This window comes from Conger conger, chromosome 11 (genome assembly GCF_963514075.1).
Source record: "Conger conger chromosome 11, fConCon1.1, whole genome shotgun sequence".
In the NCBI taxonomy this organism is placed as follows: Eukaryota; Metazoa; Chordata; class Actinopteri; order Anguilliformes; family Congridae; genus Conger; species Conger conger.
The window spans coordinates 14,700,047-14,722,609 of record NC_083770.1 but is presented as its reverse complement, the minus strand read 5'-3'; the positions used below and the strand labels follow the sequence as shown (position 1 = coordinate 14,722,609).

The 22,563-nt window shown below is 49.5% G+C and overlaps 1 protein-coding gene across 3 annotated transcripts in view; it reads left to right on the top strand.

Moving 5' to 3' along the window:
* Positions 1-221: 221 nt before the first annotated feature.
* The window catches only part of abhd17b (abhydrolase domain containing 17B, depalmitoylase), a 27,326-nt gene continuing 4,984 nt past the window's right edge, over positions 222-22,563 (top strand). The window contains exons 1-2 of one of the 3 annotated variants that reach the window (XM_061260524.1): positions 222-328; positions 4,541-5,015. In XM_061260524.1, the coding sequence (XP_061116508.1) occupies positions 223-328; positions 4,541-5,015 (581 nt within the window). In that variant the 5' untranslated portion in view covers position 222. Of the gene's footprint in view, positions 676-4,540; positions 5,016-22,563 lie in introns of all 3 variants that reach the window. The other 2 variants (XM_061260525.1, XM_061260526.1) reach the window with 2 other exon arrangements.

Genomic DNA, 22,563 nt, shown 5'->3' with positions numbered 1-22,563 from the left:
CCTACAAAAAAAACACACCTTGCAGGCACTCAGATTGGTTAACGCTTTAGTGTCGTAGTATTTAATTGGTTCTTTTTGGTGACACTCAACCGCAATTTAACATATGTGCCCGCCTTATTGTCCCTTTTCAGATTGGCGGCCATTGGTCCTCGTTCACGCCTGTCAATTCTTATTGGTTAAAGAGGCTTTAATTTCCCTGTTTTTCCCTCCACCGTTTCTTCTATGAAAACAGAAGAGGGCTGTCTTGTGAGAAAAGCCGATACCAGGGTGGTTATTGTCTGCTGCGGAGCCGAAATTGAAACGAAAGTCTGGAGTGGAGCGATCAAGGGTTTGGGCGAATGCTAATTTAACCACTACCATCATTCTTCTAATCTTTTTATGAAGTCTATACCTAGCTAACTGGACCACATGTTTACAAGATTAATTGATAACAAAAAGCCGGAGCTTGGTTTGGGTCGATTCTGCAAGCGGTTGCCTGTCTATTCGCAACGGACGGAGGGACAAACCCTTGTGTGTGGCTCCTGCAGAAGAGAGACGAGTTTAGCGATAGCAAAAAGGTTAAGGGGTTATCTTGGCCGCTTAACGCTAGCAAGCCACTGGGACTGCTGCTCTGAACACCATCATCCAAATCTGATACTGCGGGACGCTTGAGGTTCGTGTCTAACGTTATCTGAGGTAACCATAGCTAGTCTCAAAGCAGTTGCACAATTGTAGCGTTCGTTGTTTTCTTTTTTTTTTATTTGTATTTTTTATTTACGCCGATGAAATGCTATTGATTAGCTTGTAGCTTGAGATGCTATCATTGTACTGTAGTTTACCAGGTAATAATACATGGACATTAGCTGTCTAATTGCCTACCCCAGAGCTAGCTGTCGAGATTGAGTAACTGTAGCTAACGTTAGCTAGCTATTTTTCCAGCTATCATTTCAGTACCGCGATTTGGTCAGCTGTTTCCATAAGTCAGCTTTGTCCCTTCTTAAGCTTGCGAATAGCTGTAGTCTGTTAGCTGGGCTAACCGAAGTTACATTTGATGTGCACAGTAACGTTATTTGTATTTGACGTTTGGGCAAGTTTGCTATATATGGCTGGCTACACTAATATTCTCCGCGCATGCACGCTATCAAATCAAATCTATTATTGGCATTCTAACGTTAGAGTTGGCTAATGTAATAACGTTACAACTAGCTAGGCATTTCTTGAAAGCTATTTTAGGGTGAAGATTTATCAAAAGCATCTTGTGCGCCAATTTGTTGTGAACGCTTGTTTTTTCGCCCATATGTCAATGTCAAATAAACGATATTGCCAAGTAACTAACAGCTAGTTAACTAAGCCAGTTTGCAAATAAAGTTACATCAAACATAGATTAAACTTAACTATTTAGCTAGTAACGTTAACATGTTACAGAGACGTATAATTAAATTGTAGTGTTAGACATAGATGGTTGGTAAGGTCTTGGCTTGTTAAGTTATGCAAATGTTATTTTTGGGGTTCATAATGGATGCAGCCGTAGAAATGCGGTCGAGACCCCTCCCCCAAGTGAACGCGTTATGGTAAAGACGTTTTAGCACCACACGAAGACCTACACTGTACAGGGCGTAAAGGGTAGCTAACGGAGACCGGGATGTGTATGTTTGTATCCCTAGACTAACGTTAGCTGGTTTTGAAAGATAGCTCTCATGTGTGTAGCTGGATATGCGACACTTTCTTTGCGTTATATTTGTATGTTGCCATCTGTGTCATAATATATAATTATAAGAATATGAATTACATGTGGGAATGCTTTGGTGTAACTAGAAAGCCTACTAACCGAGGAGTCATCGCCTCCATCATGCATCAGGGGCACCAGAATAGATCGTCATCTCGTTTAATTCCCTCTAGAGATCTTTTGGCAGCTTCTGTTGCACTCGTTGGCGTCAAAAACTGCACCCCTCAAGCCCCCACACTCAGACCCGGGATCCTGGTTTCATCATAGCCTGGACCTGGGAAGCCCATTGACTTACTTTTGGTCTTTCCTGTGTGTCTGTTTACATCAGTAACGTTCCCTGTTCTACGCAACGGGACGGCTCTGTACTTTCAACCAGTGTCGCCTGGTAGTTGCTCTAAAGACCAATGTGAAATGTATAAGGTTCATATTGCAATGTCATTTTGATATTTGCTGCTTACTAGTCATGTTGCATATTGCCACCATAATTACATTAATTGAAATTATATTGGGTCACCTGCTGGTGTTGGACTTAAATTGTTTCTTTTTGCAAAGGCAAACAGTCTGTCCTTTGAGCAGTGTGAATATAAGGGCAGTATTGTTAGCCCTCCTTTGAGCTTAATGTTAAGTCACTGCAACTTGAGTTTTCGGTTTTCACAAGAGCCAAAGAAAGTGTCCACTCTGAAGACTTTAATGCATTAAGCCCCCCCCTGCCCCCCCTCCCTTTCTTAGGCAAGCCTTTACTTTGTGCAGGTCTACTTTTGAATTCCTCCGGAAGATATGTGGAGAAAAGCTTGTGCAAAGCATGTACAGCACTTTGAGTGAAGAGTGCAGATGGATTAACTCATTTGCATATGCATTCTGCATGTTTCACAAAGAGTGTTTCACAAATGTTTGCGCCTTTCTCTCTGGGCCTGTTTAGGGTGTCCAGACCCCATTTTGTGTTTAATTTTGAAAGAAATTGAGCAAATCAGTGAGAATAGTTTTTTAGCTCTTTGATAATTCCATAACCCAGATCCATATTTGAATAATAAGAGCACCTCTGGGGTTCTGTTTCTCTATACAGTGATTTAAGAGTCATTAGAATTGATTCAAATTTGGTTGGCTTGAATCACTCTAGCGCTCGGTTCAGGATACTGGTTACCTTTGCTCCAATCCCGACTCCAACCGTGCACGTGGATTGCTGTGGATGCACTGTAATCACCATTGACTGGTTAAATGGGGTTAAAGGCGGGGCAGTGAATGAAGGTGCTTAGTGGTAGGCATAGTGATAAACATAATTGGATACGAGTGAAGTCGAGCGAGTCCTCTGGTAAATATGAAAGACGACACCGTGCTGATTGCTTGGAAAAAACATACACATTGTAGACATCCTACCTGATCACTACATCCCCCTGTTTGTTTCGGCCATGAATGTAGTAATGTAGTTTTATCTTATCAGTCACGCACAGTACACTGATTATTCTGGCTTATTCCATCATCCGAGGAAACAATGTAGTTACTGGCAAACCGTTTAGGTTGCTATTTTTATTCACCTCTATAGTGTTTCATTGTGATGCATTGTTCTGCTTCCTGCCCTAGTGTCAATGGGTGCTTTTTATCCAGGTTATGGCACTTTTTCCTCAATGAGTCAGTGGAGTACAACACAATTTTCTGCAGACAGATGGGCTATTCCTACAATGGCCTGGTCTGGAGGAGAGTTACACCCTGTCTGTTGCACTTTTGAAATGAGCCCGTTTAGGTTAATATCTGGACCTGGAATCCAAATCTGGCCCTGGTTTTCTGGCAATTGACCAATCAGGAGCACCAATCGTTCAGCCAAACTGTCTTCATACCCGACTCCCAGGTAAAGGGAGTTTGGAAAACCGGCAGTTCTCGCATATCGATGTGGTGATCCCAGCTATAGAGGAGCGGTGCCCAATCATGTGCCTTGGAGGGCTGAGAGTATGCAGGCTTTCATTCCAACCAATCGCTGCATCTGCTGATTTCACCAATCAGCAGTTCCCTTCTCTCCGGTTGAAGGTGTGTTAATTGGTGAAAGCGGCAGGGGTAGCGATTGGTTGGATTGAACCTGCATAGTCTCCGCCCTCCATGGCGCGTGATTGGGTGCCAGTGCTGTCGAGCGGGGCTGCCCAACCGTGTTCCCAGAGATCTACGGTCCTGTCCTCTTCATTTGGCACACCTCATTATGCTAATTAGCAGCTCAACGAGCTCTCGAGCTGTTGAATGATGTGTCCTCGTTAGGGTTGGAGTGAAAGCCTACACGACCGTAGATCTCCAGGAACAGGGTTGGGCCGCCCTGTTTATAAAGTATTCCTGTGTTAACTGTAATCATTCAGGGAACGCAGTCCATTGTGGAATGCCCTCAGGATAAATCCACATTGCAACAAAGATTGTCATTGCCGTGAAGGGAAAGTACAAACATTTTGTTTTGTCATTCAAGCTTGTGATGTTTAGGCACTCCTTGCTTTGCAGCGAGCACTTCTTTCTTGATGTAAAAGAATAATTGGCTGATGTCCCATACGGGCGGGGGATAAAATACGTTTGTGACACTGCAGCTGGTTTTGCCGCAAGTTCGTCTCTTTTCAGGGACGATGGGAGATGAGTGGTCTAAGGCAGACTTCTCTTGCTTTTTCAGGTGGTAGCTAGGCTCAGGAATAATGTGGGGATTCGGTTCCCCATCCAGTACCCGGCCCTAATTATACACACCGTCTGCGGGATGTAACCCAGAAACGTCTGCACCTCTACATTAAATAGGACCTCCCCCCTCCCCGCGCCTCCCCGTCTTCCCGGTCCCCGAAAGCAGGGCTTTTATCCGCTCTCCCTTTCTCTTTCCAGAGCGGAAAATGAACCACCTGTCGCTGAGCGAGCTGTGCTGCCTGTTCTGCTGCCCCCCCTGCCCCAGCAAGATCGCCTCCAAGCTGGCCTTCCTGCCCCCGGACCCCACCTACACGCTGATCTCGGACGAGAGCGGCTCGCGCTGGACGCTGCACCTGTCGGAGCGGGCGGACTGGCAGTACTCCGCGCGCGAGAAGGACGCCATCGAGTGCTTCATGACCCGCACGTCCCGCGGGAGCCGCATCGCCTGCATGTTCGTGCGCTGCTCGCCCAACGCCAAGTTCACGCTGCTGTTCTCGCACGGCAACGCCGTGGACCTGGGCCAGATGAGCAGCTTCTACATCGGCCTGGGCTCCCGCATCAACTGCAACGTCTTCTCCTACGACTACTCGGGCTACGGCGCCAGCTCGGGGAAGCCCTCCGAGAAGAACCTGTACGCCGACGTGGACGCCGCCTGGCAGGCCCTGCGGACGAGGTACGACGACCGGTTTTACTCTCCCCCCCTCTTTTTAAACGATCCCGGCTCCCCTCCTCTTCTCGCCCCTCTAAACCCTGCGAGGGACTTGTTTGAGATTGCCCCCCTTCTCCCCTTCCCCTCCTGACCAGTTTTTTGCTTTTCACTTATTTATGTTTTTAGGAGGCAAGCTGAAATCGAAATTCAGTTTGTTCGTTTTTTTTTTCCGCCCGTCCGCTTTCTGAAAAACTCACGAGATTTGATGTCATCGTGTACCCGTGGGCGTGTATGTCCATCAAATGTCCTTCGATTTTCCGTTCCCCTCCAATCAATACCCTTTTCACCCAGTGGTGTGCGTTCTCATTTAATGTCCCCCCCCCTCCCCCGCATTTGACATCAGTCAAAAGGCCTCCCTGCCCTTCAAAAAAATCCCCACTGAAAGATCGGTTTCACTTGTGTGCATGTCTTATCACGGAAGCTAGCGCTCCTCTAACTAGACATCTCAGCTCGTCTTTAAACAATTCCCCCCCGTCCCTTTCCTCCCCTCTAAACCCTGCTAGAATCATCTCAGCGACCTGTTTGGGGCAGCCCGTTCGGCCCTTTTTGTTCATGATAAACTCCGTCCTTCCCCCGCAGGTCATTGTGTTTTCCCCACTTTGATTGGTTTTAATGATTTCAGCCCGCGCACGCTTGACCCGACCGGAAGGCCAACCCCCTCCCAGCCGGCATCCAGCCACGGGCTCCTGTTTCCTCATACTGCAGTCGGGCAGATCTGTCAGGCTGAGTGGCCTCATCACTCAGCCCAGCATCTCGTGGACGCTAGCAGCTGACAGCGGGAAAGTCGTAGAGGGAAAGAGACGTATTGTGCTGGAATGGGGGAAGGCACTGTAAAAATAGTTGTCGTGAGGTTTTGTTTCGGTTTATGGAAAGCGATATTATTATTTTTTTTGCTGTCACCCTGATTCAATTCCCGTAAGGAAGCAAAGTAACCACAGAATGCAGGCTGTTGCGCAAAACGTATCCGGTGCTGGCCTAGTTCTCCTCACCGTCGGAGCAGAGAAGACGTCCGTGTGGGGTTTCCCATAATTCACAGCGCTCTCAGCACCTTCCTTGTCCTGTCTCGTCGAAGTCGAGCGATGATGAGTCCTGGATGAGGACACCACTGCCATGTGAACTCGACGTTGCAGGAAATGCAGCGTTTTGAAAATCGGCAGTTTCGAAAAATGCAACCACTTCAAATGTGTGTGGCACCCGGGCCACCCCGCGCTCATCTGGTGATTGAGATCTTTCTCAGAGGGCCTTGGCTGTCTTTGTTGTATAAGGGTCCCTCAGCTAGTGTCAGAAACGGTGCTACTCAACTCCCGACCCCGGAGGGGGTAGGGCAGCTAGGGAACGAGCTTTCTCATTCTCTTTAGTGCCATTAACGCTCTCCTTTCCAGGAAGGAGCATCCTAGTCATTTTGATAATGGGGTGTGATTGGGTTAGTTGGGTGGTCTGCAGTGGTGGCCTATTAGAGCGGTGACTTCCCAGCACCTGTGTGTGTGTGTGTGTGACACTAGTTTGTGTTTACCAGATGGTGTGTGCACTTTCAACATGTCTTCCCCAAAATGTCAAATCTCTTCCTTCTGTTTTTTTCCCTCTGTGATTTCTGGCAGCGTTCCACTGTGCACACCATCCTCTTTATTTTTGATCATAAGCTCTCCCTGAAATCAATCGACACATTTTGACAGTAAGATTTAAATGGGTTAAAGTGTAAATTGAGAGTGATTTGGAGAACTGAAAAGAAAGTCTTCAAAGGGATACCCCCCTTCTTGCGATACCACGCCTGTCTGCCTGTTTCGCAGAGTGCACAGAGTGCTGTTCTCTAGAGTAAATTGGGGGTTTGAATGTGCCAGCCACTTACCATGTTTTGTGTTGCGCTGATAACAGACGTATTGGGTGGTAACTGTACCCAGGCATCAGCTCATAAGAATAATGTGCAGCTGTGCAATTTCTTCTTTCCCCATTTTTTGCGTGTTGAGTCTTTTGGATGTATTATTAATTTTGAGCTGGTTTTCAGTCCCACTCTGAAGAAGAATCCGGTGTTCTTGCAGTCTAATCCTGCCTGAATAAAACAGGCTGGCCCATCCCCCTCCAGCCCAGGTCTGTATGTGTATGAATATGCAAATGAAGGAGAAACACACACAGGCTTTCGATGCTGTTCAGCGGGCAATGGCTATGCTTCTGTAATACTGACATGTACACTCGCAGGCAGACGCGCACACACACGCGCACTTGAGCGTACACACACACAGCCATGTACCCACACACATACACACACTCATGAGCGCACACCCGCACGTACACACACACAGTGTACTGAAAGCGGCTGTATTGAGCGTGTGTTGCCGGTGCTCCCACGCCCGTTTCGGGGAGGGAAAAGAACAGCGGTCTCCAGGATTACATAAGCCGGTTGCTTGGGCAAACGTACACCCTGTATTCTCACGCCATCGCTTTCGTTCTCCGCGGCAAGCGCAGGGATGAATAGCCGTTCCACCTCAGTGCTGCTATTTTCCCTTTTAAACAGGCCCTCTCTCCTCCTGCTGTAGCGGCATTTCCATACACACGGTCTTTAAGTTTAAATTGAGGGCTGAACTGCAGCCTCAGGCCTATTTATTCTGTTTGTGTGTTTTTCCCCTCTCTCCCTCCCTGTAATTGAAAATAAGCCATAGTGCAGATGTAACCGATTCCCTGGGTCATGCCATGTCCTGCTGTGGCAGCCCTCTTGGTGGAGGGCCGTTTTAATCTGTGGTTGTCGTTGGATGGTTCTCAGTAGTAACCCTGCCGTGTGTATGTGCATCTGCGGGGAAAATGCTTTTTGTTTCTCATTTGTACTGTTAATAAAATAAAAGGGCTTCTGATGATTGAGCCTTGTCCAGCACGCGCCCAAGGCGATGGCAGACGGAAGTCCGCCTGGCTAATTGTAGTGACCCAAAGCCTTGGAAGCTCATTGGTTCAGCATTAAACTGAATGGGCCTGCTGCACTAACGGGGGAGGGGTAGTGTGTGTGTGTGTGTGTGTGTTATAAACGGGGCCCTCGGTGCCTGCTGTGGTCAGGCGCGGAGAGAACAGCTGAGCACTCGAACTGTTTCTTACACCACACTGCTGCGTCACTGTGTGTGTGTCCGTGTCCGTCCGTCCGTCCGTCCTGGGCCCCAGGTTCCATCCACAGCTTTCTTTTAGCGCTGTCTGTTTGAAGTTTATGAAGGTTGCACTAGAGGCACAGCTGAGAAACCAAAACTATACCCAAGCGTTTGGAAATGTCGCTGCTCTGATTATCTCCGTCACAGCTCAGACAGTGAAACCGAAAATATACCTGAGCGTTTGCAACCTCGCTCACGATGAAACCAAAAATATAACCAAGCGTTTGCAACATCGCCGCGCTGTTTCTCTCCGTGACGGCTCAGACAATGAAACCGACAATATTTCCAAGCGTTAGCAACATCGATACGCTCTCTTTGTGCTGACCTGCGGGATCTAGAATATGCAGAATTGGCTACCTTATTTGGATACTGTACCAATTTAGTTCAGATTCCTAATGATGCTTCTTGGTGCATAACTAGTTTGCTAGCTTATTCGGCTAAAGATAATTGCGATGTCCATAGACGTGGCTCCGGCGCGTTCGTGTCATATTTTAAATTAAGGTGCCCATTGTTAAACATTTTTACTGCGTATTGTAACCGCACGAACAAGGTAAACGTGAATAAGAACCGCTTTTATGCCTGAATGCTTTTAAAAGGCCATTCGTCCTGAACCTGTAAAGCGGCAAACATCGCCCTAAAGCGGCAAACATCGCCCTAAATGTTTTTAAAAGCCGATTGTTCCGAACCAGAAGGGCAACAGACATCGCCCTAACATACATAACAAAAATACCTGTTTGTCCCGAAGGAGAACGATACATTTACAACCGTACACTTCTAGTTAAATAACGAGAAACACTGATGCATGGTGAAGCATTTTATATTTTATTTCCTTTTTTTGACCGGCTAAAAATAATAATTGCACAAATCCTAACACGGATGTAGTCTGTTCGATAAAACCTGCCTGACTATTACTTATTCAGAAGTTATACCAGGCTGCGTGTGCTAAACTGCAGTTGCTCGAATAAAATAATCTTTGTCAGACAAGAAGGCTAAACGTTCGAATTCACTGGCCGACTGGAGGAAGACGGTGAGATTTAAACGGGTCAAAGTGATTTGACTTGAGTGCGAGTTGAACTGAGAAACTAATCTTCAAATGAGTAGTCATAACAAAAACCGATCAGAGGCACAGAAGGGAAATGCGCATGATGTTGGTGTGCCTCCATGTATACGTTATACGAGGTACGTTTAGCTTTTGCGCTTCTGTTCCTCACGAGTGCAAGATGTTTCATGCGGATTTGTGCATTACGTTGGTCTTTGTGAATGTATCCTTTCTTTTTTTCTTTTTTGGGTTCTGGGATGGTGGTGGCTGGTACCCTGCCCACCCCCCTGGTCCCCTCCTTCTTGCTGTTCTTTATTATTATTTCTTTTTTTTAAATAGTTATTCAGCTGATTCTTTTATCCAAAGCAACTTGAATTGATTAGACTAAGTGGTGGCCAAGCAGCCAACCTCTGGAGAAATGCGGGATTAAGGGCCCAACAGCTGCACTGACCTTATTGTGGCCACACTGGGACTTGAACCAGTCAACCTTCCAGGTTCCAGTCGAGCACCTTTGCCACTAGGCTGTTGGATGTTTAATGCTGTTTTGCATGAGGAGTGGTTCATGAGGGGGCGTGCGGGCTAATATCACAGTTCCTTGTCTGTGTTCCAGTGGCATGCCTGCCACATTGGGGAATCCCCACCTGATGACTGTATGGTATCGTGTCTAGGGACAGTGCGCCAGTGGAGAAACGGGTCTGACCGCTCTGTTAGCTGGGCTTCCCTGTTCGCCTTTAGGGCAGTCTCAGAGCACTGTCCGGGGGAGCTCAATACTGCGCTGTCTGAAGGCCTCCGTCTTCACCGGATGTGGATTCTGTTTTTGATTCCAGCCATCTGCACTTGCACGCACGCACGCTCACACACACACACACACACACACACACGCACGCACGCACGCACGCACGCTCGCACACTCACACTCACACACTGTCTCTCTCTCGCTCACTCACACTCATCGTCCCCCACCAATCTTATTTAGTATAATAATACTTTATCTAATTATCGTGATACCAGGAGAGAAGGTGCATGGGATTTCAGTTAAGAAGGGGGAGTTGGGGGGGTGGTTTTCAAGTAGCCAGATGATTTAATTGGCAGAGAATATGAAATGACATAATCGTTTTTTGTTTTTTTTCCCTCTCACTCCCCTCCCGTTCCAGGAGAGCTGGCTCCCGCAGCAGACATGCCGTGTAGAAATATGCTCAGATGAATCAGAAGTGCGCTTTGGCGCCTTGTGTTTTAGGCAGCCTGCCGCAGGAGGCCCTGTATACTCTTTCTCTTGTCCTTTCTGTTTGAGGTATCTGGCCTATACTCTCTTGTGTCCCTGCTGTTAGGAGTATCTTGGTGCTATATACTCTCTCATTGTGGCCCTGCTGTTAGGAGTATCTTCATGCTATATACTCTCTCATTGTGGCACTGCTGTTAGGAGTATCTTTGTTCTATATACTCTCTTGTGTCCCTGCTGTTAGGAGTATCTTGGTGCAATATACTCTCTCATTGTGGCCCTGCTGTTAGGAGTATCTTTGTACTATATACTCTCTCATTGTGGCCCTGCTGTTAGGAGTATCTTCGTGCTATATACTCTCTCATTGTGGCACTGCTGTTAGGAGTATCTTTGTTCTATATACTCTCTTGTGTCCCTGCTGTTAGGAGTATCTTGGTGCAATATACTCTCTCATTGTGGCCCTGCTGTTAGGAGTATCTTTGTTCTATATACTCTCTTGTGTCCCTGCTGTTAGGAGTATCTTTGTGCTATATTCCCTCTTCCTCTTGTCCCTGCAGTTAGGGGTATCTTTGTGCTATATTCTGTCTTCCTCTTGTCCCTGCTGTTTGCGATGCTGAGTGACTGTTCAAAGCCTCGTCTGTGTGGAACTGCCTGTTCTCCCGTCTGGCTGAACATCAGAAACCCTCTAGTTTTTCTTCCGTCAATTAGAGGAGGAGTCTGATTCACCCGTGCCACTTTCCGCTTGCTTAGCAGCCGGGACTTCTGTCTGTATCCCGTTTCCAGAGGGATGCCTCCCTCCGTCGCCCGTTTGAAGCCTGCCGGCGAAACGCTAACGAACGCAGGCGTGCCAACGGCGAGGGGGGGGGGGGGGGTTACGCAGCGAGTCTGGCTAAGCTCATCTTCCTGCTCCTCTTTCATCCGTGTCTGCTCTTCATCGATCCGTTAAGGGCGTCCTGACTGAGGCAGACTCCAGTGCCTAATGGGTGCTGTGATGAGGAAATGCTGCTCTGCTCTAGAATGATGGCTGTCTAGATTCGGTTAAATCGTGTGCCCGTACTTCAGAGTTATTGGATTTTGTAACGGTCGATTTCCGTTTACATACCCTTCACAAATTGGAACGCTAATCTGTGGGGCCTGATCTCATTCAGATCATGTGACCCTCAGGCACTGCGTTTCTGCCTGTAAGAAGGGGCTAAATGTGTTTTGGTTAACATATTTTGCATTGCAGATATTAGCTTTGCCCTTGGGTGTTTATTTCCTCATGGCTTCAGTAACAGATTAAAGGACATAACCTCAACATGAATGCCAGTATAAGGTCATGAGGTCAAACCATTTATAAATGAGCCAGAGGTGTGTGTGTGTGTGTGTGTGTGTGTGGATGCATGTGTGTGGGGCTACAATATGTCCGTCCTACCAGTTTTCCCGGCATGCTTAAGTTATTGACGCCAATTAAACTTAGAGGTGAAATTACAGCAGTCAGCTTGTTTAACCTCCCTCCCATATGCCGTTTTAAAAAGCCTGCAGAGACTGTATCTTCAATAAATCAGGCGCTAACAGCTAATTTGGTAATAAAATGCTGCTTGTGCTGCAAGTTGCAGCGCAGCGGAAAGCAGAGTGACGGTTAATCACACGTTTTAATTTCGGGACCGTGTCGGCCGTGACCGGGAGCTCTGGAGGGCCACATGCGGTTGGGTCTGGCCGCGCCCGTAATGTGCTCCCAAGTCAACCTACTTAGAACACGCTAGTGCAGTGGTAACCAACCGTGTTCCTGGAGATCTACAATCCAGTAGATTTAAATTTCAACCTAATTTGGAACACCTGATTTCTACTTCCTAGCAGCTCAATGAGATCTCTAGCTGTTGAATGAGGTGTGCTTTGTTAGGGTTGGAGTGAAGACCTACAGGACGATAGATCTACAGGAAAAGGGTTGAGCAGCCCTGCTCTAGCTGTTGAATGAGGTGTCCTTTGTTAGGGTTGGAGTGAAGACCTACAGGACGGTAGATCTCCAAGGCGTTGTGGCGCCGGGGTATCTGTGCTTAAACCCAACCTGACAGGGGAGGTTACACTGAGCCATGTAGGGTCGGGGTGTGATTGAGAGCTCCACACAGGAGCAAACTATATATAAATATTTTTCTCTTTCCAAATCAGATCAGTGAGTGAAGCAGACAGATCTCTGGATATAGGTAGAGTAAACCTGCTGGCTTCTTATAATCCCTGTCAATATGAGCAGATCAATGGTGCAAGAGCTTCATTCCAGAAAATCAACTTGGACCTTTGGTGGTTCCTTTTTCTTCTTGCCATCTACTGAGCACATTCGTGTCCTGTCCAAAATCTATCATCAGTATTGAACGGTTAGTGAACAGGTTTTCTGGAAATGGGCACTAGCTTAACATAGCTGCAGGCTATACTGGCACAGCACGGTTCTGAGCAGGTTGCTGGCATGTAAAGTAACCTGGGCACACACACACACACACACACACACACACACACACACACACACACACACACCTGTGTGCCACGTTAACTGCAGTGTGCATCCACTCTCTCACACTCTCACACTCTCTCTCTCTCTCTCTCTCTCTCTCTCTCTCTCTCTCTCTCTCTCACTCACTCACTCACTCACTCACTCACTCACTCACTCACTCACTCACTCACTCACTCACTCACTCACTCACTCACTCACTCACTCACTCACTCACTCACTCACTCACTCACTCACTCACTCACTCACTCACTCACTCACTCACTCACTCACTCACTCACTCACTCACTCACTCACACCTGCCAGGGTAGCTGCAGTGTACATGCGCACACACACGCAAGCGCCAGGGCAGCTGCAGTGTGGCAGGGGGCCAGCGTGTTTGTGAAAGCAGATGGAGAGCTGTTCTGAGGCTCCTGCAGAGTGCGTGTCCTGGATCTACCTCTCACCTCCACTCTCAGCCATGCTGATCTACTGGCTCTCCCTCTCCCTCTCACCTCCACTCTCAGCCATGCTGATCTACTGGCTCTCCCTCTCACCTCCACCCTCAGCCATGCTGATCTACTGGATCTCCCTCTCACCTCCACCCTCAGCCATGCTGATCTACTGGATCTCCCTCTCACCTCCACCCTCAGCCATGCTGATCAACTGGCTCTCCCTCTCACCTCCACCCTCAGCCATGCTGATCAACTGGCTCTCCCTCTCCCTCTCTCCTCCACCCTCAGCCAAGCTGATCTACTGGATCTACCTCTGTAGTGACCAATCAGATTTGGCACATCTTCCAGTGGTTTGTGTGAAGGACATTTCTTTTTGGCAGGTTTCCAGGTCACTCTACTTTTTGCTGTTTGGCGGGGCTCTCTTGCACGTATTGCATATCCTCTATCCATCCCTGTTTCGGTCTCCTGACGTCTCTCTTCCCAAGAAGACTGCCACAGTTTTCCTCGTTCAATGCATGTGACTGATGTGCAGTGACTGCACTTCCAGGGCGTTTAAACAAGATATTGTGTGTAAACCCTCCCTCACACACTGTCCGCTCTTCCCCGTGGCCCCCAGAGAGTGTGTAAGAAAGAGGGGGGGGTGAGACGTGTCCTCCACCCGGCTTTCAACATGAATCAGACCCTCTCCTACTTTCCACATCAAAAGCACACGGTCTGTCCTTGATCAGTGATGTTACTGCTGTGGCTGAAGTGTGTGTTTTGCGTCTGTGTGTGTGTGTATTTCTATGGCACTAGCTTGTGTGTGTGTGTCTGTGTCTGTGGCACTAGCTTGTGTGTGTGTGTGTGTGTGTGTGTGTGTGTGTGTGTGTGTGTGTGCGCGCGCACTTCTCTTGTCAGTATGCCTGTCCGTGTATTACTTTGCGTATTTGTATGTCGGTGTGATGCTCAGAGCTCCGTCTCCGAGCCTCACCATGCTAAGCCCCCTGGGTATCGGAGTTCAGCCTCGTAGGGAAATCAAAGGCCGTCTGGAACAAAGCCTGCTGAGGATGGCCGTTTCTCCTGTTATTAGCAGAGTGTGGGAGAGAAAGAGAGGGAGACCAAAAAGAAGAAAGGAGGGGAGCGGGGTACAGACACACAGGACTGGACCCGCTGCCTAAATCAACACCTCCTGAGTGAACAGAAGCTTTGTGTGGCTCTGGGGGAGCTGGCAGAGGAGGGGTGGGGAACCTTTCCCCCAGTTCCTCTGGACCGTGTGAACTCTGACCGTGTTGGCTGGCTCTGTGGAGTCCTGCCATGCAGTTTCATTTCCACACTCCGTTTCCCTATCCTTCACCCTAGAGCGCTTCTTAACCACATTGCCTGAGGTTCATCGGCAGAGTCATGCCTTGCCCTGGCTCCATCTTTACTCTGGCTGTTTCAGCCTCTTCTTTTCGGGACCCCAGCCTTGGGTAGCTGGCTTGGTTTCGGCCTTGTGCTGGCCCTTAGACCCTTCTCCATGGGACAGATGTACATGGTACTCCTCCTCCTATGTAGGGGAGTTGTACCTGGCTGCTCCTTAAGCACTGCTCTGCCTCTGCAGCAACATGCTGTGATAGGCCTACATTTTTAAGGGGCTGTCTACCACGGTGTGGGGTATATAGTGTGCACCTGCCCCGGTGTGAGCTGAATCTGTTCCTTTGTTTGCCTACTGAAGCCTGTGGTCTGAAATGAAACACCTGCCAAAAGCCTACTACAGTGCAGAGAGGGAGTGGGAGAGAGATGATGGAGAGAGATGATGGAGAGAGGGGGAGGGAGAGAGGGGGAGGGAGTGAGGGGGAGAGAGTGAGATGGAGAGAGTGGGAGAGGGAGAGAGATGATGGAGGGAGGGAGAGTGGGAGAGTGGGAGAGGGAGGGAGGGAGAGTGGGAGAGGGAGAGAGATGATGGAGGGAGGGAGAGAGGGGGAGAGAGAGATGATGGAGGGAGGGGGAGAGAAGGAGAGCGGGAAAGGTAGCAGACGGTAGCCCGGCTCTTTCTGTGGTGAATGACATCAGCGAGTGCGAGTCATCTCCTCAGTGACGTAGCCCCTCTCTCCGGGGAGGGGGGAGGGCCAGCAGTGTAAAGTGCTATAATGGTCCAGTGTCCTTAAATGATCTCTCTTATGGGAAGACGATGTCTTCAGGAAAGATGTTCGTGCGTGCGTGTGCGCTAATGGAGAGATGTGCGGTTGGTAAACTCTTATCATACTCCTTGAGGAGTGCACTGAGCAGAGATTGCTCGCTGACCTGCGGCAGCCTCAGACCTGAAGCGCTTGAGGTTATCACTTCCCTCCTTATTCTACTTTAATCAAACTCTTCATTTCCCGTTTCCAGTGCGTTACGCTCTACAGCCTGATAAGGGAGCGGAACGGTCAGAATATGAGCCCACTGTACCTTATCCGACCTGTTCTGTAGTCGAGAGAGAGAGGTTCCATACTCACCCCCTGCTTGTGTTATGACCTGGACTGGCTCCAGTGGCGGCCCTGGACTGGCTATACCCCACCAGGAACGTTCCACCTCGGAGGTCCAGCTCCAGAGTTTTATCAGACCTCCGTCTCCAGTTGGAGTCCCTCCCTGCAGGTCACAGGAGGCCGGTCTCTCCTTGTTCTCTTGGTGTGGGCCTTCAATAAGCGGCCTGCCGCGCCAAATTTAACCTCCCGCGCCGCGTTAGCGCGTCTCCCTGGAAACGAACGCGCCGCACGTGTGGCAGGGTGAGCGGGTGGGGCCCTGGTTCCGGGTCCGGTCGTGTGGTTCTGGTTCTCGGTGAGTGCGGTCCTCGCCTGGCGTGGGAGCTTTGCTGTGACCCAGTTCTCTGCGTGTGAGCGGGGGGGACGGGTGTCTGTGGTGGTGGAGGTGCTCCAGGCTCGGAGAGGTGCGCTCGGCGGTCTGAAATGCTCTCGTGTCACAGCGCTTCCTGCTCCCCCGCTGTTCAGACACCATTACAGGCCTCATTTCCCTCTCCACACCTCCTTTACACAGACACGGGTCTATTCTGTGTGAGTTACAGACCCGTGTGGTAGAATCCAGGGCACTGCTGTTATGCAATCCAGCGATAAGAAAAGAGGTGTGTGTGTGTGTGTGTGCGTGAGAACATTGTAAGCTTTGTGTCTCAACCAGCTTTTTGAACAGATGATGTTACAAAAGCAGTATTGCTTCGTTCAATAGTGTTGCCTGTTTCTGAAGACCTATTTTGTGTGTGTGTGTGTGTGTGTGTGTGTGTGTGTGTGTGTGTGTGTGTGTGTGTGTGTGTGTGTGTGTGTGTGTGTGTGTGTGTGTGTGTGTGTGTGTGTGTGTGTGTGTGTGTGTGTGTGTGTGTGTGTGGTCTAACTTGCTTCTCCAGGGACCTGTATCATAAAGCAGGCTTAGAGTAAAATCCTGAACCCTCCCATATCTGGAACATGGGCTGCAGTAAGCTTTGCTGCGTTTTTGCTAGTGCAGTCATCCGGCTAACTCCGTAATCCTGCTTCCTAACACGGACCCCAGGCCTGTGTGTGTTTCTTCAGGACGTGCATGTTGTCACCAACCGCAGTGTGTCTTTCTGTCTGTGTGTGTGTGTGTGTTCAGGATGCACATGTTTGGCAGCAGTTGTGTGTGTGTGTGTGTGTGTGTGTGTGTTCAGGATGTACATGTTTGTCACCAGCAGCTCTGTGTGTGTGTGTTCAGGATGTACATGTTTGGCAGCAGTAGTGTGTGTGTGTGTATGCGTGTTCAGGATGTTTGTCAGCAGCAGTAAGGTGTGTGTGTGTTCGTTCGTTCAGGACGTGTGTCAGAAGGGCGGGCCCTTCACGCCAGCACAGGTGAGTCTGCGATGAGTCAGCGGGCGTGGCTGCTGATTGGGCACACCTGTGTTTACCTGCGCAGCGTCTTCGCACACTCTGTAATGCAGGTCTGCAGGCGACCCCTGTAATCTGCCCAAAATGGCTGTTTATGTCCGCGCTCCACAGCTATCTTTATCCACACAGTCTGAGGTTACTGCTGTGGTCTGTTCAGGTCTCACCCAGACGAGCCTTCTGTCTCTCACATGATGAGGGGGGCTATGTAGGTCCCCTGTGTGTGGGGGTGCTGGGATGATCACGGGTGGGAGCTGGGCCTAAACTGGGGTAGACTGAAATGGAGATGGTAGATATGTCAGAGAGGCAGGGAAAGAGTGTGGAAGAGAGGGAAAGAAGGTATGTAGAAGGGGGATGGAGAGAATAAGATTGAGAGAGAGAGATTAAGAGTGAGAGAGGGGGAAACATGGGCGACAGACAGTCCCAGAATGTCGTCTCATGACTCTTTAATTAAAAACGATGACTCATTTCATACGCACACATGAAGGCTGCATTCATCTTCCTCACCCATGCGCTAAATCCGCTCTCAGCCCTCGACGTGGCTTTTTATTTTCCGTATTTGCCCGTATTGTTCCTCGAACAAGTTCCTCGTTAAGTCAGGAGTCTTCCTGTAAAACGGGGAGGGAGGGAAGGCGACTTGTTTTTCTGGGTTTTTCTGTTTGTGTTGGAAGTGAGCAGAATTGCTAATGAACTTCCTCTCCGTTTCCCGTCGAGCGAGATCATAACCGCTCAGCCCCGGGGTGCCGGTCTTTGTAACGACGGGGTAGGTCGCGGTTGGTAACCCGCGGGACAGGGCCTGGTCTGGCGGGGGCTTGCTCAGGTTTTGTGAGATTCAGGGGGCAGGTGGACTGGGTGCCTGCTGTGTGAGCCCTACAGTCAGGGCAGGCCTGGGGCTATGTGGGACGCTGTAGGGGGTGGGGGTGGGGTGATATGAATTGACCAGGTTCAGGCAGGTGGGTGGGGGGATTTTCAGGTGGCTGGGTGGTCTTTGATGGGGGTGTTATTTTGGCCCGGGGAGAGAGAGCACTTTGATGTAGGCTGGGGCGTTGTGGGGGATTTTGAACTCGGTCTGGGTTTTGGGATGACTCGTAATCATGTTAAGCACACACCCACACATACAGGCACACATGGCATTATTTCTGTTTGTGTTTTTACTGTAGCTGTAGTTTCTCATGCATTAGGTTTGTGTGTGTTTGGTTTGTCGCAAAAATGCAAAGGAACCTAAAAGGATAACAAAAAAACAAACTAAGAAATTGAGCTATGTGGCGGTGTTGGAGTGGGAGGGGGGGGGGGATTTCGGTGCAGACTGGAACAGGTCTGTGGGTGGAGGGGGGGTGGCTTTTGGGGGCAGCCCTGGCGGTCTGGGGAGCGCCAGCCCTCTCGGCGTAATCTTCGTTTAATTCCTCCGCCTTGGCGGCGCTCCAGACCGGAGACGATCCTCAGTCAAACACTGGGCCGTTGCTAGGAGACGGGCGCGCGGCGAGGTCGTCCGGCGGCGGAGCAGACTTCCTCGTCCGCTGGGGACGGTCCGACTCGCCGCGCGAGAAACGCTCGCTCTCCACGGTCTCCTGTGCCGCCTCCAGACCCACTGCCCGTGTGTTTGCGGTGTCTGCCCCTCCCGTGCGGGCCGTCGCGGGAAAACTTTAAGCCTGTTGAACGATGTCACGCGCCTGTGATGTCACACCAGTGATATCGGTTGCGTGACAGTGATGGTGGAAAGTGGATGACCTGTTTTAGCGTTGCTCGTCGTCTTGGGTATTGACAGGTTAAAACGCCTCCTGATCTGCCGGGCACAACTTAAGGGCCATTGCAGTCAGGATGTTCTCATTTATTGATTTAATTTATTGAATTATTGAGTGGTCGATTGATTGATTGTGCCAGTGGGGGGGGGGGTTAGGTTTGTAAGGGACAATACTCTTGTTTCTACAAGGCAGGTTCTTGTTTCTTTGACTAAATTAAGAAATATTTTAGCAGTATAATCTCTTTTTTATGCATTCATGCCACATAGCCCATCAGCTTGCCAGTCATCCTGCTAAGCCTCAGCCGGTCTAATCTCATTGATTTGTGCTTCATGTAAAAAAGCCCTGTGGTGCCCCTACTGTTTGCCTGGCCTGATGGAGCAGAGGGGGCTCAGAGTGCTTGCCAAAGAGGCTGGTCTCTAAACTCAACAGGAACCAGCCAAGGCAAGACCAGGCCAGCTGACAAACCGGCTGAAGTGATTGGACATTTGTAAGTAAAAAGGGAAACTATTATTTACCTGACACCTTATTATGCCAGTGCTAGCTTTGCAATGGCATGAAGAATAAAATTACCATGTTCATGCTGTGCTTATTGCAGCGTCTTGCAAACCATTACATAAAAGGTTACAAAAGACTGAGCTTAAAGTTAAGCTATGCATTGTTTGCAATATAGCACAATATGAACATGGGAATTCTATTCTTTATGGTATCCCTCTAAACATTAAAAGCACCGAATAAAAAAATAATAAAAAATGAACAACTTCAAATTTCTTGGATTGCGGCATACACAGGGTTCTCCAGGACCGGGTTTAGGGACGACTGGTTTAGAGAAACGTGTACTTTTTCGACTTGTTCGTGTGCAACGTGAACTGTATTCAGCCTTTTTTTTTGGAAGCGGAGATCAATTGCCTGTTGCACTTTGACCCCTGACCTCTGACACAGTGGGGCTCTGTAGGGAGCGTTTGCACTGCTCGAGTTTCCACGGAGATGGCGGAAGACGCTCCGCAAACGCAGCGGGAGATCCAGAGGAAGCAAGGCGTGATGGGAGTTATTAATTAATAATCGTAGCCTTCTGGTGGCCCACCACCGGTTGCCCGGCGACCTCAATTTGCAATGTCTAAAACAATAGAAGATCAGAAAATTGACATTTGTGATTGACATTCTCTGGAGCCTCTCAAGCCTGAAGTGGCTAAACATCCGGGTAATGCTGGTAGACATCCGGACACCCTGCCCTGCTCTCCTGGTGTCCGCCCCAGACCACCGTCACACACGCAGTTATTTTGGATTCCAATACTTTTCTCTGCTTGACTGGTTGGCTCAATTGCACCAGGCAAGAACAAAAGTGGCTGAAGGTGTACAGCATTTCATAGGTTCCAATACACCAGACAAGCTCAGCAAAGCGTAGAAAAGTATTTGAATCCTGAATAATTATTTGGCCAAGGTCTAGTCTGCTGTTGGCGGAGCAGCAGAGGTTAAAACCCCTCCATTAGCAAGGCCAGTCTCTCCAGTGCTCCCGTTTGAGGAGCGTTTGGTTCAGAAAATTTGACGTGAGCCTACCCGGGGGGCTTGTGGGAGTGTGTTAGCCTAGTGCCCTGCATGGTGCAGCTCGGTCACACATGGGGTGTTTAGGTTCGAGGCACGCTCTTCTGCAGCTTTCACACCTCAGCCTCTCCCCTGTCTGAGAAACCTGACACCTGAAACCCTTTCCGTCCTGTGGCTCGATGGTTTTGGGGGATGTGTGTGGGGCTTGTTGACAGGCGAGGGCCGGAGTTTCCCGGTTCGCTCTCTGAGGAGAGGTTAAACGGTAAATGGTTGGCATTTATATAGCACCTTTATCCAAAGCGCTGCACAATTGATGCACCCTCGTTCACGTACTCACACCGCGATTTGGCTGCCATGCAAGGCACCAACCAGCTCGTCGGGAGCATTTTTGGGGGTTAGGCGTTTTGCTCAGACGCTTTGACACAGCCCGGGCGGGGCATCGAACCGGCAACCCTCCGACTGCCAGACGACTGCTCTTAATGCATGTCGCCCCGGGCGGGAGTCCGTCATCGGCAGCACTTGGGCATTCCCATCGCCGTTTCTCCGGATGCTTCCGTCCCGGCTGCCTGACATCTGTTTGTCGCCCGCAGCAGCATGTGGAGTCTGTGCCCTTTGGGTCGTGATTAGCTTCTGCGCTGCCTGCCTGCTCTTCCCTAAACGCTCACCTCAGACTGCCCCCTGGGAGAGGGGGAGGGGCGTTTCCATAGCACCATCCTATCGGCTGATTCGCCGTCGTGCCCCCTGTCAATGTCAGTTTGAGCATTACCGGGACTCTCCAATGACTGGCCAGGCTGGATGTCAGTCATAACAGTCTCCAGCCTATCTGTTCTGCCATTGGACGATCGGTGTGTAAAGCCACGCTGTCTCCTGGGTTCTCGCTCAGTTTCCCTTGAGCTGCCCAGGTTACAGCACCTGGAGATGACAGGGCTGTGAACTGTGCCTCATACGTGCTCGGAGGCTGGTCTCACCCGCAGTCCCACCCAGACTCAAACAGAAGTTTGCAGTGCACGGTACACTGAATTTACACACCCTCGATTTATTGTCACAACAGCTCAGACCTGGCTGAACACAGGCCTCCCACGTCCTGTGCAGTCAGTGTGGGGCCTGTGACCTTTACACTGTCTCTGCTGGCCTGGGGGGGGGGGCTGTGGTGAACCTCTCTCTCCTCTCTCCTCTCTCTCTCCCTCTCTCTCCCTCTCTCTCCCTCTCTCTCCCTCTCTCTCCCTCTCTCTCCCTCTCTCTCTCCCTCTCTCCTCGTCTGCAGTGTGGATTAATTCTTCCGTACATTACAGCCTGGAGGTGAAAGCGGACCCATTGTGTCAGGTCCTGCATTATTCAGTGGACTTTCTCCTGAGAACTTACTGATGTCTCTCTCTCTCTCTCTCTCTCTCTCTCTCTCTCTTTCTCTCTCTCTCTCTCTCTCTCTCTCTCTCTCTCTCTCTCTCTCTCTCTCTCTCTCTCTCTCTCTCTCTCTCTCTCTCTCTCTCTCTCTCTCTCTCTCTCTCTCTCTCTCTCTCAGTAGTTGGCTTTACTGTACTGTAGTGCATTGATCAGCTGTGTTGGTTGGCTGTGTTTCCTGTGCGATTCTCCTTGCTGTAAAAGTGCAGTGCAAGACCTCAGAGGCCCTGTATTAAAATCTTTGTTCCTCTCTTGCCTGGGGATGGGTTCTTAGACTGCGACAGGGCCAATGGTGTGTCATGAGTGCTTAGAAATGAGTCAGGAGATAATGTGTACCTAACACAGGCATCTATTCTGACATTCTTTGAATGAAACTCAGCACTGTGCTAACTGCCTGAAGCTGTTGCTCCATACTCCTTTTGAACCCTGCCCTGTGGATATTTATTAGAAATGTCTTAACCTACTCTTCAAAGGGTCAGTGTTCTAGAACTCCATTGCTTTGTTGCCTGTAGTGCAACATCAGCATTAGAAGGTTCTGTTAAGAATGTGTGTGATCTTCAACCTCAGAGGTTTAATCTTGCCCTTATTGTCCGTGTGCGATAAGGCCTGGCCCGCAGCGTTTCCACTGTACCGTCTCTCTGGCTGCCTGGACTCCTGTGAACTCCTCCTCGCCCCTGCAGTCGTGCCTC